Below are 15,660 nucleotides of genomic sequence, written 5' to 3'. Positions count from 1 at the left end.
CCCAAGCTTATATGTGACAAAGAGTTGGGACATATGCCCAATCATGTGGGGTTTTTCTTTTCATATCCTCCAGTTTCTTAGCACAACTAAAGATGTGTGAATTATTGAAATGGCAATGATAATATGTTGGTCCCAAATTAACATAGTTTGTATTGAGGAGCCACGGTGGCTAAGTGGGTAAGATGCTGGCTCGCTAGCCTGGAGGTCGAGGGTTTGATCCTGATGTTGGCCGAAAGGTTGACAGAGATTTTCTGGCATGGTTTCCGCTTGTCAGTAGTGCAGGATGGAGGGCCTGACAGGGAACTAGTCATTTGGATGGCACTTAAAAGATCCCTTGGCAGTTGGAAATTGTAACGGTAGGCCGTAGCACCGCTATCCGGGCAAAATTCACCTTATAGCGCACTGTATGGTGTATGCCCATCTTCATTAGCCCAGTCAGAGTAGGAAGTTCAACCCCATTTCATTTCATAGTTTGTACTGAGTGGAGTTAAACCCCATCTCTCTCACTTATCTCTGACCAATGTAAACTGGATAAATACTGGTAGGATATGCAGCCTATAAAATCTGTACCAAAACTTATGAATATTGCAGAGGTGAAAACATGTGTTCTTTGTCACCCAATGCTTGATATGCCTATTGAGGTTGGGTGGCCGAATGGTTAACGTGTGCATCTTGTATCATAAGATCTGTCATTGAGTCAAGTGGCGTGGTTTCGATTCCCCACCTGCCTGTCCAACCTCATGGGTTTTCTCCGGGTCCTCCGGTTTCCTCCCACTGCTAAAGACCCCTACGCGCAAGCAAATTAATGATATAAGTTTGAACCATGTGTTGGCTCCGAAATGATCTGGTTTGTGTCAAGAGAAACGTTAAACCCCATCTCTCTCTCTCTCTCCCTATTGGGGCTTCACAGACTAAAGCCCAGTACTTCAAGATCTAGGCAGGCTCTGACCAAAGTGTATAATGAATTTGACATTCATTAAAGACCACATAAGATGAAAAATCTAAATTGCATGTATGTATAGCCAATGGTTACCCTACCCACTTTACGGCAAGTTCACACCAATCCGATTAAAATGAATTCGGCTATTGGCGTTTTGCACTTTAGCCTTACACATCTGTCACCATCCTCGGCTTTGTTCAATTGTGTTTATAACACACTTCCTCTAGTTGAGAGGGTGGGCGAGTGGGACGGACCTCGTAAGATGAATAGCCTAGGGCATCTTCATCTAAATCAGGCGCTAGTGTCACTATTGCCAAGTTCCAATCTAATCTGGATGTTGGATCAACCTGGATTGAAGGACACTCAACCCTGTGCTTTTTATCTCCAAAGTGAGAGAGAGAGAGAAATGGGGTTTAACTTCCACTCGACACAAACTAGGTAATTTCGGGACTAACATATGGTTTAATTTTATTTCATAATTCGCTTGTGCGTAGGGGTCTTTATCAGTGGGAGGAAACCAGAGGACTCAGAGAAAACCCACGAGGTTGGACAGGCAACCCTACTCCTTGTCACGTACAACCAGTGATTCGAGACCACGCCAGTTGACTCAATGACAGGCCTTATGATACAGCACGCGCACGTGCTAACCATTCGGCCATCCAACCCCCCATCTCCAAAGTGACCTAAATATTGCAGTTGTACACTGATTTAACCTTAAACAGGTTCTAATTCCCAATTTTTGCAAAATAATATCAAATAATCTGTCTGTTGTCTTCTATAAGGTTTTACGCCTTCTGTACCTTCCAGACAGACATTTTATGTCTCAATTATAGCCCACTCTCAATTGTGTGTCTTCTACCCTCTAATGGAGATCAATGTTTGTCCCCTGCCATCAAATTTATACCTGTGTCCTTTATTTTCTTCTAGGGGAAACTCACCACAACCATCTGACAGATGTTTGTCTGTCACATGCCTACAATTTTAGCCCAGTTTCAAATGTGTGCCCCCCTGCCCTCAATTTGTGTCTCCTGTGCTCAATTTGTGCATCCTGTCCTCAATTTGTGCATCCTGTGCTTAATTTGTTCCTCCTGTCATTTATTTGCTTCTAGAGGAAATCTTGAGCAAAATAGCACATCCCTTTTGCTACACCAGTGTATTTGCCAGCTGTTTGACTATCACAAGCCTGAATATTTGTCACTAAATCCAATATTTAAAGGAAAAAAAAATATAATTTCTGTTCATATTTTATTACTATTTCCATAACAAAGTTATTTACGAAAAAAATTGTAAAAAATATAACAATAATTCAAGCAATACTTATCATTGCTCAGAAATAAAAATGAAAATACAAATAAACGCAACTACAAACAATGGAATATATGTACATTTGTGCCATGAATTAGAAAGAAAACTGTTTGTCCTGAGGAAGCTATAATTAAGGACAGTATGTAGGCTTATATGTTCTAAACATTACAACATCTATTTAATTTTATTGTCACTGTCACCACTGATATAACTACTTCGTTGTTCGTGGTAGCTAGAAATCTAAATATTCGGACGGAAAATTAAACTATGACAATTTCGCTTTGAAATTAAAATGTGAATATGAATATATATTTTTACAAAAATTAATACAATAAAATACGACCACATAAAATGTATTTATACAAGTTCTTAAAGCACAAGGATTTTTCTTCAAGTTCTTTCGATTGGAATTTATTTCCATATTTCTTTGTTCCGAGGATTTGATCGATGTTTTGATTTAAAGTAATTAAAGCCAATGATTGACATTTGAGTGATTTTGAATCCCTTCATAATATTGTGAAAGTTGGATATCTAAAAGAAATATCAGTCCAAAAATGGTTCAATTCCATTCAGTATTTACAAAGATATGATGAATTAAAAATTTCTCAGCATTCAGCATCCTCTGCAGATAATATAAACAAGCCAATATCTTCCCTTAGTCTTAGGTAAAAATTTTGATGTTCATACTTTTAATCCAACTGGTTTTGTTTTCTTAATTAAATGTGAAATAATCATATAGAGTAAAACTGGGCATGAATAATTAGATATTGTCCCAAAATTGCAGATCCGCAGCTTTATATATTAAGATAAAGGGTCGATTTCAGAATCTGTCTTTTTCTAACAGTGATACCTTTCCCAAACCCAAACCCTTGTTCACTTCATGTGTAATATAGATAAATATTATGATTGGTAGACAGATTCTGATATGTAGCCAAAATATTTCATGATATATTTCTTAAATAAAGTCTGATCTTTATACACCAATTCAGTATTTGTTGTCGTGAGAGTTCAAAATAATACTGTTAGTCGTATTTTCATAAACTCTTCATGCAAATACTTCAACGCCGCTCTTCTCTACAGGGAATGGAAGATCTGTCTCAATGGATCCACAATCTTCGATAACGATGTCTATCTTTGGTCTGTCTAATTCTGGGTCTGTGGATACTTCTTCAATACGTTTAACGACATCCATACCTTCTAAAACTTTACCGAAGACAACATCTTTACCGTCCAACCAACTGGTTTTAACCGTGGTAATAAAAAATTGAGATCGGTTTGAGTCAACACCTGAAATTAAAATCACGTAAAAAATTTAAGAAATATTTTGATATTTTTTTCTAGTTTGGTTTGGCAAGTGAACAAACTTGATGTTCTAAAATATTTTTCAAAAATTAATTTTTTAAAGTGTTTGAACCTTTGTATTTCATAGTTCATATGAAAAGTTTTTTAAAGGTAAAGTTATCGAAAATAAACCCCAAAATTGGAAAAAAAAAAAGTTACTTTCTGCTTTTAATCTGAAAAGTAAATTCCTTAAAAATCGGAAATTGTTACTCCATTTTAAATCACCAATTCACCTCCCATCAATGTGGACATATCTCACCAAAACGGAGGACATCTTGAATCAAGAATGATTTCTATTCTCGATAATTTCACTACATTTGTACTACATTTAACCTGCTAAAAAAGATACAGGAAACTATATGCTGTATGATTATTTTCATATAGATAACAGATCCTTTTGTTAAATATATATATATGATATATCCAGTTGTGGTGTCTGTGATCTATACTATATGTATGATCTATCTATTTATCTATACTATATGTATGATCTATCTATTTATATATACTATATGTATGATCTATCTATTTATCTATACTATATGTATGATCTATCTATTTATATATACTATATGTATGATCTATCTATTTATCTATACTATATGTATGATCTATCTATTTATATATACTATATGTATGATCTATCTATTTATCTATACTATATGTATGATCTATATATTTATCTATACTATATGTATGATCTATCTATTTATCTATACTATATGTATGACCGATCTATTTATCTATGCTTTGATGTGAAGTGTAGGAGTGCTGGTGGGATCCTACACTCCTTCCTTCTTTATGCCATAATTTGTTTTAGGGAGGTGTGAGGGGGCTTATTTTCCATTGAGATTTCTGGTCTTAGGAGTCCATCAGTTGGGCCTCTTCTGGATCCAACCACCACAAACACAATATGTCTGTACTACTCCTGACCTTCTTACAAAACAGCAATCGCTCGTTGTAAGACCATAGCAAAATAATTTGAATGTAAAACTATATGCTTGTCAATTATTTTACCTGAGTTAGCCATGCTCAACCATCCTGCACCATAATGATCCAATTCAAAATTTTCATCTTCAAATTTTTCACCATAAATGCTCTTTCCTCCATAACCGTCACCTTTAGTAAAATCTCCACCTGTAAATTAAATAGATTGGGCTATACACTTATCCTTTCCATCCAAGATCAAATGAATTAATAGCTTTATCTCATTATATTCAGGAGTCGAAAAATTGCCATTTCAAATATTCTATCTTTAAACCTACCCATTTGGAAAAGTTTAAGATCACCAATTGGCTTGTGAGGGTTTTTTTCTCCTCCTATTGCGTCACATTACATCAGTTTAGAAGTCATTGTATCAAGGTGAAATAAGCTCTCAGGCCTATAAAAATTTTCACTAGCCCAAGGTTTACTTGATGATTCCTACTTAGCACCACCACCCCCCCCACCCCCCCACCCCCCATTCTATTGTGAAAACTGTCAATTTTTCTTACAATGATCTTGATTTCATTCAGCCAGCATTTTTGGACCAGCTGGAAGAAATCTGTATGGTGTGATCTGTACATTTGCTCTATATAAATCTAGCTCTATATAGATTTATTTGTATGTATCTTAATCTATTTCTTAGAAGAGTAGACTGCAAATTGACTGATTCTCCAGCCTATAAATTTCACTGCCAGTCATTTAAGACTAGCAAATAAGTCTCAAACAAGTGTCCTGCTAAAGACAAGGGGCATTTAAAACCCATTGATTTTAAACTACTTCACCTACCTTGAACCATGAAGTCAGCAATAACTCGATGAAATTTGCTTCCTTTGTAACCATAGCCTGGCTCACCAGTAGCTAATTGGTAGAAATTTTCAACAGTTTTAGGAACAACATTTCCAAATAAACCAAAAACAATTCTGCCAACTTTTTCTTCTCCAATTTTCACATCAAAAAAGACCTGCTTGGTTACCAAAAGCTCAGCCTTTGAAAAAAAAGAATTAAAAAAAAAAATTATTTCAAATGTTATTTCAAAGATTTTATTAGGATCCCTCATTTCTCCAGGTAATAAATTCTCCCTACAAAAATGGCAGACACGACCTTTGGGATACTACATGTACTTATAACAGTGGCTACCTTGGAATAGAAAACAAATGTTGCCAAGACATTTCCAAAGATTTGGTTGAAACTTGACCTATTTTAACATGATAATATATTATGCTTGCATCAGTGGATAGACAGAGACAGAAAGTGTTTACAACAGTGTTTACGTTTTCTAGCTTCTCTGGCATTGACTTTTCGACCTAAAATTAAAGTGCCACGTGTCGGTTCCATTACCATTTTCACAATCTGAACCAATGTTTTCTACTTATTTTTTAATCTTACAATTACAATTAAGCCATTCTTATGCAATTCAGAACTAAATAAACTACTTTTTGTTACTTTTCTTCATAAAAAAGACTTTAGAATCACCCCAACTAACTTTTCTTACGATAATGATCGCATTTTTTTGTTTGTGCAAACGTCGGTCAATGTGACCAAATATGATCAAAACTTGTTTAAATATTAATAATTTCGTGAGTTTAAATCGATGATTCAGCATTGCAATAACTTCAAATCGAGCAATGGTTTTACCAAGGTGAATGACCACCGAGCCACTGTTTGGAATTCGTGCAACGTGGCACCGTTATTGGACAACGCGCTCTATCTATATGGCGACCGGTGAAAGTTTTGTACTACTTTTGTACAAAAGTTTATTCTTGAAATCAAAATATCAACTTTACCTGAGTAAATGTATAACAGATCAAAATACAGAGTCCTTGTAATAAATTCTTCATTTTGTCCAACTTATTCTTCAATTCCAAACCTTTCTTCTAAGATGTTCACTTCTTAATGCCACGAATATACTCTTCAAGCTTCCACGTCTACAAAAAGAACTATATATAACCAAGCCAATGGGGGTCAGGCAGCAATGGAATAAAGTAAACCCACGTTCCTGGTTTGCTACTAGCACCAATCTTATTCTGCACAAACCTGGTTAAAGCCAGGCAAACTGAATAAGATGGTAAAATTGCATGGGTGCCACATGTACATCTTATGTGTCAGAAGTGGGTAACATGATATTAAGCTATACTACAGTAAGATGGCTGTCCCGAAATTAAACTAATTTCATTGTTTACGTTCACTGAGGCAATTCGACACACCATAAGATTACATATTTCTCAGCGGGAGACTAAATTCCTTTTAAACCTATTTCCCCGTTTCCCGCGCCATCTTTGTCTTTCCATCGGAAATAGTTTTAATATGAGTTACATTAATTGTACAACTTTTCGTCTGTTCTCGTTTAATTCAACCACAAGTAGGCGGAAACAGTCACGACCACTCTAATTAGGAAAAGTACGTATGAAGAAATGAAATTTAAGGTCTTACTTTTCTGCATTTACTGGGATAATGTATAATAAAAAAAAATCGTTCTCTTTGAATGTTATTCTGTTTATTTTTTGTCGAGTCTAGCGAAATCCAGAGTAGGCTTTTTTACGTGTAAAACAAGTTTTTGGGTTTTTGTTTTTTTCGAGAAACGGTGAACAACCTGGAAAACCGGTCAAAACTAAAAATATCTTTTAAATCCACTGTAGACCAGTATGTTATACTATGAAACCCTCCACAAGAAAGTGGACACTGATATCCACAAATTATTTGTTAATATTGTAGGCTCTATCTCAAATATTCGCATAATGGATAGAAGACAAAATACGATATCCGTGAATATCTGTTGTCTACAGAAAACTATGATATACTGTTATATTTTCTGTAAAGATATGGGGGTTATTGTTCGGGTGTTAAACCCATGGACATGGAGGACATATACTAACACAGGGCCGTAACTACTAGCTCAGAGCAACGTCAGGGTGGGAAGTGTTCTCAGGGGTATATCTATTTTTATATGGTCGACAATTTTTTCACGGGAGGGGGGGGGGGCTAGTTACGGGCCTGTATATATACACCTCTGTGGTTAAACCCAATGTCCAATTTATAACTTTTAATACTCCAAGTTTTGGTGTATTCCTCAGCTGGTTATATATGAACCTAAATTATTAATTTAGAACACAATTATAAACGGTAGCACGATTTACCCACATCTACCCAAATCCACCATTATTTCAACTCGTATCATAATGATTTATGTCTATATTTGATTATATACAGGAACCAAGGGACATAACTCCTGTATTAGTCGAAATCTCTTGCTTGGAAATCGCATTTTGAGGGGAATTTTTGTTTGACACAAAAAAACAGTGCAATTTTCAATTAAAAATGACAGTCTGGCATAAATAACGGTATATTATCAAATATCGATATAAATTATTGTCATATGAGTTGAAATAATTCTTGATTTTCACCCTACGCCCTTTTGCGAATTTTGTACTTTTACAACAACTTAAACAACGCAAAAAAACCTCAAACAAATCGTTTGAGATTACAATAAGGTACCGAAACAACACATTGGACATTAGATGAATGAATGAACTAATAAAGGGACATATGAATTACTAAAGGGACGAATGAATATATCCACGAAACATACTGTATCCTCATTACAGTATGATGCAATTCGTGTGGAACTATTGAATAGTTTATTAGATTATCTGGGGGTCACGGTGGATAAGACGCTGGCTCGCTAGTCTGGAGATGGGGTGTTCATCCAGATTTTCCGGCGTGGTTCCCTCTTGTCAGTGATACAGGACGGCGGGCCTGACAAGGACAGCTGTCTAGTCATTCGTATGGGACGGAAAACTGAGGCCCCGTGTACACATTGGCATGCAATTTAAAGATCCCTTGACAGTTGGAATTCGATATAAGAGTAGGCGGTAGTGCCGCTGTCCAGGCAAAATTCCCCTCATAGCACACTGTATGGCGTATGCCCGTCTTCATTAGCCCAGTTTAGGAGCAGAACAGTAGGACGTTAAACCCCATTATTTATTTCCTTACTTTACTCAATCTCATATATTCTGTTCTTTCTCTGTTTAAAGGGACCATACCGAGTTGAACAGAGCCTCAAAAATAAAAGTCGGTTTACATATGAAATTTAAGCGCCAAAATTTAGAGGAATGGTGTATTTACCCTGTCTCCAAATTTCAGCTCAAAATATCGAGTCGTTGAGACGTGAACGTCAAAACCACTTACCCGGACACGTAACCCTTTTAAGATTTCGGGACAATTTTTTCATTGGGTGACCTGATAATCTATTGCCGCTCCTTTAGAGGTCTACAGTGCATGATCAATGATAACGAAATATAAATTTCACCTACACCTTTTTTTTTATAAAAGAAAAGTTTGGTTTTATCCAGTCACGGTATAATACAGCTTGGGACACCGGTCAACATTTTCATATGGAGACTGGCGGGTTAAAGTTGTTTGAAAACGTATCACATATTGAGTTTGTTGCTCGGGGTAAGGATTTTTAATACAAAATTAAGCAGTTTTATTCACCAAAATATAATCAGGATTTGCCCTTTAACTCAACCTCATACATGTATATTCCTTATTTCCTTACTTTTTAACCCGATCTCATATATTCCTTATTTCCTTACTCTTATATCCAGTCTCATATATTCCTTATTTTCTTACTTTTATACTCAATCTTTATATTCCTTAAATTGTTTCCTTATTGTTATTCCTTTATTAAAATTGCCCTTTCTGTAGCACCATGGGCCTTTCTGTCTGACATGGAAAGCGGGGATACTAAAAACCGGTCGCCACATCCTACGTACCACCCATGCATCTTTTCTTACTACATATCTTAGTAGCCTTGAGATGATCGTCTAGAATTTGCCTCTATCTGTCTTTACTTCTGCTTCACGTTGTGTATTTACTTCTTACTGTTTTCTTAAGACGTTTGTCTTACCAGGAACAACAATGCAACAGTTCGCTTTTATATTTTATATATATATAGCTGCTTACATGGATATAAGCATAATAGAATAAAGTCATTCTCAAACCCTAGCCAGCCAGACTCGATATGGGCGAGTCTGCTGAATAGAAACTTCTACATCTTTTCCCTTCTAGAACCAATCTGCTGTCTGGTGAATTCTCACGAACATTATAATTTTGTATCTACTGGTTTAGGACATTCATTTATCTAATTGGTCAAATATGATGTAAATAATTTGAGAGATTGGTTAATTGAGCACGATGACGTCGAAACTCACCCTTATATGGTTATATGGAAATTTACTGAAGAACATTCCCATGAGATATCTGTTAACATGTTGTTGACATATAGATCTAGCTATGTTGTGGCTATATAACTCTTTTTTATATCACAATATGTCATTTATACCCTAAGTTGATTTAATTACACACACTATTATAATATATATGTGAATATGTTTGAAACTCCTAACTTGCCAAATATATTAATTAATGAAATATACAGCTATCTTATTTCTCTATTCTTTGTCTATAAATTTAAAAACAATGTCGCCACGACTATATTGCTACATTTCTTCTATACTGAATCTCCTATATTCACCTTTGTAAATTTTCGCTAGCCCCTGTTATCTATATACATTTTTTTTATTATCTATAGTCAACTATTTACTCACCTAAATCTGTATTGCAAATATTTTTTTTTCTGTCTTTATTCAAATTGTGTCTGGTCGTTTTGATATTTTTGTCAATAAAATATTTAAACAATGATAAAACACCTGTTAATCAGATAAAACTCCAGACAGAAATTTAATTTCATTTATCCGAGAACAAAGGAGTTAGTGCCACTATTAAATTTTGAAATAAATAAAAATATTGCATCATTTACCATATCTTTTTTCTAAAATGTCGAGGTCCGCAATTATATTTAAATGGGGTGAAATTTATCAGACAAAGTGTCATTCGAAATATGCGCGCTGTTGACATTAGCACAGGGAAAAAATTCACACTAAACCAATCCATGGTCACAGGCCGCAAATGGCCCGTTAATGACATATACATGTTTGAAAGTAGATCTACATCTGTTTAGTTTTTCATGTCGTCTAAATTATATTTCCTGACCAGTTCGAAGGTGGGATTATTAAATAAAGACATTGGGGAATAAAACGCAATCTATAGCTTCGCTGTGATTATCAGTGTAACAACAAACACATTGATTCCCTTGCTAGCATTACACACACTACTGTATTGGTGATATTCGTCATCTCTGAGCGCTGTCTGCTTTCGCGAGCTTTATAAATAGAGTTGTTTCCCTTAGTCCACTGAGGCGAAAATACAAAATTATACTATGTTCTGAAACACTGGCTATTTTTCCTCTTGCTTTGTTACAGATTATTTTCAATTACAGTTTCATAAAAAAAAAATAACAACAGAAATATAGGAAATATTGCGATACTTGGATCAAAAATATTTAGCAAAACACAAATCACACTTACCTATTATCTAAAAGAAAATAGAATTTTACTGGAGGTGACGTTTATTCTACAGGAGGTGCTTCTTTTATATAGCGTAATGCATCTCACTCCCATATTTATACCTTAAATTGTACAAACTCTTGTCATCAATACTGAGTAAATTTTAATCCTCTTAAATGGTGGGGTTTATCAACTGGTGCAGTTTTAGGAAACAACAATTAATGATAACGATGAAGACGTGTATTTGTAAGAATTAAATATTTTACAAGATGTATTAAAGATGTTTATGTAGTTATAGAAATGTAGTTAGAACAATAAGAGTACGCGGGTTAGTATGAATCAGTTGTTTCAGCGAGTGATAACAATTTGGTTAAATCAGCACTTCTTATCATAACAACATAAATGATACTTAAACGTGAAAATATAATTTATCTACCCCACCCCACCCCCTCTCGCCAATTTTCACCATCAACTTTCCTATATAGCAGGGCGTGGCTAGAATTTGTGCCGCCCTGGGCGATTATTTAATTTTAGTTGAAATGAAATAGGGTTTAACATCCTAATTTTCTGCACCGGATGAGCCAATGAGGAGAGACATACACCATACAGTGTGCTATGCGGGAAGTTTTGCCCGGACAGCGACTCCACGGCCTACTCTTATTGCGAATTCCAACTACAATGTGTACATGGGGCCTCAATCTTTTGCATCATTCGAACGACTAGACACTGTCCTTGTCGGGCCCTCCGTCCTGCACCACTGACAAGGGGAAAACGGGTCGGAAAATCCTTGGGAACTTTCTCAGTCAACACCGGGATCAAACTCGGGACCTCATACTCACTGAGCCGCCACTGCTCCGAATTTTCGTGGAATAATAAAATAAGTGTCGGGTACCTTTAATCATTTTACATTCACCGATAAAAAAGAAATCGCTCTCTACTGTGGCGGAGAATCGAGGTTCAAAAGGGTACAGGAATGATTATTTGCATTATACTGTACCCAAAATGAGGTATGCTCTTAGAGGGTAAAATATGTTTAACAAAACAATAATTCGCCAAAGCAGACGTGGGAGGAATATTTTGAATATGATTAAAACGGTTTTTGCTTATTAAATTATTAAAACATGAATTCACGACAATGGCGTAATATGAAACTTATTATGCTATAGATAAGATAAAAAGATATATGTAAAGAATTAATAACTCTATGTAATTCAATACACCTGTCGACGGGAAATATGAACAGTTCAAATTAAACTTCGCATGGCTTGCTTGTTTTATACCTGACAGAAGAATAGAACAAAAGAGGATTTCAATTAAATTATAAGACTTGAGCAGTGTTCTCTATGATATCAATATTACACGCGGTTTAACATCAAACGACTGGGATTATGCAAATGAAAGATCAAAGGGAATATTTATAAGCTACGGAAGGCCGAGCGTGTCATTTTGTTAACCGTGGATAATAATCAGCATGATGCACAAAGTAAGGTGATACAATCATAAATTATTACTCACCAAACGACATATCATGCACGCACGTGTACCTGGTATGGGGCCGTGTTTGATCAAGCAAAAAAAAAAAAATAGGCCTATTCCGATTTATCTGGAATCCATTTGCTTCGGTGATTCGTTTTAATTATTATCAAAGAAAAAGATTTCTGCATAAAGTTTAATTGAGTTACACGGGATTGAACAATCAGTGAATTATCTAACTCGCTAGTTATTTGAAAGGTGACGACATCACGGTAGAGTACCGGATATATTAACCTATAATTATGACGTCATTTATCGATTTATATTTGCCTTTGGGCTAAAATGCATAGGCCCTACGTACTATATACATAAAAACTACTAAATGTATAACAAGATCTATAAAAATATGCGTCAGCTATGTGAATTTCTTAAATAAATATTATTTATTTTTAGACGGGGGAGATGAGAACTTAGATTTAAAGGAGCCAAATCTCTATTCTTTGGGACCTAGAGATGGACACAAATGGGTCACAACGCATAATATAATAATTTAATATGAATGTATATAAACTGATTTACATTCAATCGTTTCTTTTTTTACTGTACTTTCTAATCAGTTATGTTCGGCAAAATACGCCAAGAGTGCAAATTGAATGGCGGTCTTTGCCGTCTGGTTATTCCAGTCTATACCATTGCATCTTAATGTTTAGTTTTGTTCATCGAGTCGCTTCATTACATATTAATACGTGAATTGTGTGCCAATCTTAACATTTTCATTCTGTCTTAAATACTGGATATCGGGGGCCTGTTTCACGAAATTTTAACTAAGATAAAATCCAAATTTTAGTAATTTTATTGGATAATATTACACTGATTGTAGTGCTTGGCCAATCAAAATTGAAGTATCTACTAAAATTTGGATTTTATCTTTAGTTAAAATTTCGCGAAACAGGACCCAGAAGCGTATCTTTTCACGGTAAGATACCAACATCAATGTCGATTTAAATTGACCAATAAGTCGTGTTTGCAATGTCGAAGATTGTGGATGAAACTGAGTTAGTGACTTGCCTCCTTTAAGGTGTGTTTCGGTCAGGTGTCCTTCCTCCATAATTCCCATCGATCACTCTCTATAGGTTGTGGTTTTACAACAGAATTAATCGCACGGTGATATGTTTTAAAACAATATAGCTCTGAGTCATTTGGGAGAGAGAGAGAGAGAGAGAGAGAGATGGGGTGTAACGCTCACTCGACACAAGCTAGGTCATTTCGGGACTAACACATGGTTCAATTTTATTTTATTTCAATAATTCACTTGCGCGTAAGGGTCTTTAGCAGTGGGAGGAAACCGGAGGTTCCGGAGAAAAACCACGAAGTTGGACAGACGACCCTACTCCTTGTCATGTACAACCGGGGAATCGAAACCCACCAGTTGACTCAATGACAGGCCGTGTGATACATCGCGAGCACGTGCTAACCTAGTTACTTAGTGCTAACCATTTGGCCATCCAACCCCCTTGAGCCAATTGGGAGCCACGGTAGCTAATTAGGTGAGACGCTGGCTTGCTAGCCTGGTGGTCACAAGTTCGCTGGCGGTGTTGGCTGAGAAAGTTCATCGAGATTTTCCGGCATGGTTTCCCCTTATGCGTGCTGCAGGACGGAGGGCCCGACAAGGACACATAAAAGATCCCTTGGCAGTTAGAATTTGATATAAGAGTAGGCCGTAGCACCGCTATCTGGGCAAAATTTCTCTCATAACACACTGAAGTATGGTATATGCATGTCTTCATTCTACTTTAGCCCAGTCGGAGCACAGTAGGACCTTTAACACCATTTCATTTTGTTGACCCCGTCTTTCGAAGAAAGCAGGAGTCTTAAAATGGATTCGTTCGTCTGTCTGCCCGTCACACTTTTTGGAACACAATAACTCTCCTTCTAACTGAGCTAAAATGTTCAAACTTGGCGTAGGTGTTTATTGGGCCAGTGCCTTGATGGACTTCGAAGATGAGCATTTTCTGCTTAGGGTAAGTAGAGATAAGCAATTTGATTGGTGGATGCTTTGGAACAAGATAACTTCGATTCGATGAAACTTAGTGTATAGTTTAATTAATATGTGTCAGAGAGAGAGAGAACCATATATTAGCCCCAAAATAACCTAGTTTGTGTCATAAACAGGTCACAATTCTATGGAATACAATTACAATGTACATGTATATATTGTCTTGTTATATTTTCATATTTTATCATAGCTTGATAATGACTAGAGAAGCCTGGTCTAAACGTCGCTCAGTAATAAGCAGTAATTGTATTCTATAGAATTGTGACCTGTTTATTCCAGTTCAATTACTAAATGCCATTGAAACAATCTAGTTTGTGTCTAGTCCACATTAAACCCCATTTCTAGATCTCTCTCTCTCACTTCTTAGTCCTGCAGTTACTACCCGTTACTGGCTGGAAAAATCCAGAGAGCGAGAGAAATGTGATTTAAGGCTTCTCGACACAAACTAGATTGTTTCTCCTTGTCATGTACAAGCAGGAAATCGAAACCACACCACTTGACTCAATGACTGACTTAATGGTTTCTTGCGCACATGTTAAACTACCAGACTACCCAACCCCCCTTGCAAAATCTAAAGGTTCTTCTTGGTCTACACCTGGATCATTATAATCCAGTGTCCTTACAGCACTAGTACTGTGGCCACCTAACTGCGTCAAATGTAGGCTGTATGGTAAAAGCCAGGAAGCCAGTTAACACAAACACAATCAATGCTATTTTGTGCGGACTAATACTCGCTGTACTCAGTGCTAAGACAATATGAAATGGTGTCATCACGACAATGACTTGCACACCCATTGAGAATGAATGAATGAATGAAATATGGTATAACATCCTACTTTACAGCACCTACCGGGCTAATGAAGTCAGGTATACACCATACAATTGTGCTATGGGGAAATTTTGCCTGGGCAACGGTTAGGTCTAAATATTGAGGCCAACTGCAGACACGGTCAAGGTCATGAGATGAAATCTGCAGGTGGCCTTAATATTTTGACCTGACACTGTCAACATCTGAATTCCAACTGTTAGAGTTCTTTTATATGCTTGCCAATGTGTACATGGAATCTTGGTTTTTCATCCCATCTAGACAACAGAGCACTGTTCTTGCCAGGTCCTTCCTTCCTGCATCACGGACAAGGGGGAACCATGCCGAAAAA

At 36.3% G+C, this 15,660-nt stretch overlaps 1 protein-coding gene across 1 annotated transcript; it reads right to left on the bottom strand.

The window, feature by feature from the left end:
- Nucleotides 1-2,171: 2,171 nt before the first annotated feature.
- Nucleotides 2,172-6,495, bottom strand: LOC126816939 (putative peptidyl-prolyl cis-trans isomerase). The gene is made up of 4 exons (XM_050543731.1): nucleotides 6,355-6,495; nucleotides 5,357-5,555; nucleotides 4,604-4,723; nucleotides 2,172-3,532 (listed from the first exon to the last, which is right to left on the bottom strand). Exons 1-4 carry the CDS (start codon nucleotides 6,406-6,408, stop codon nucleotides 3,291-3,293), a joined length of 615 nt encoding a protein of 204 aa, XP_050399688.1. The 5' UTR covers nucleotides 6,409-6,495; the 3' UTR covers nucleotides 2,172-3,290.
- Nucleotides 6,496-15,660: the final 9,165 nt, after the last annotated feature.

Source organism: Patella vulgata, chromosome 3 (assembly GCF_932274485.2).
Source record: "Patella vulgata chromosome 3, xgPatVulg1.2, whole genome shotgun sequence".
NCBI lineage: Eukaryota > Metazoa > Mollusca > Gastropoda > Patellidae > Patella > Patella vulgata.
Note: the sequence above shows the minus strand (reverse complement) of the source record. Positions and strands in the feature narration are given on the sequence as shown.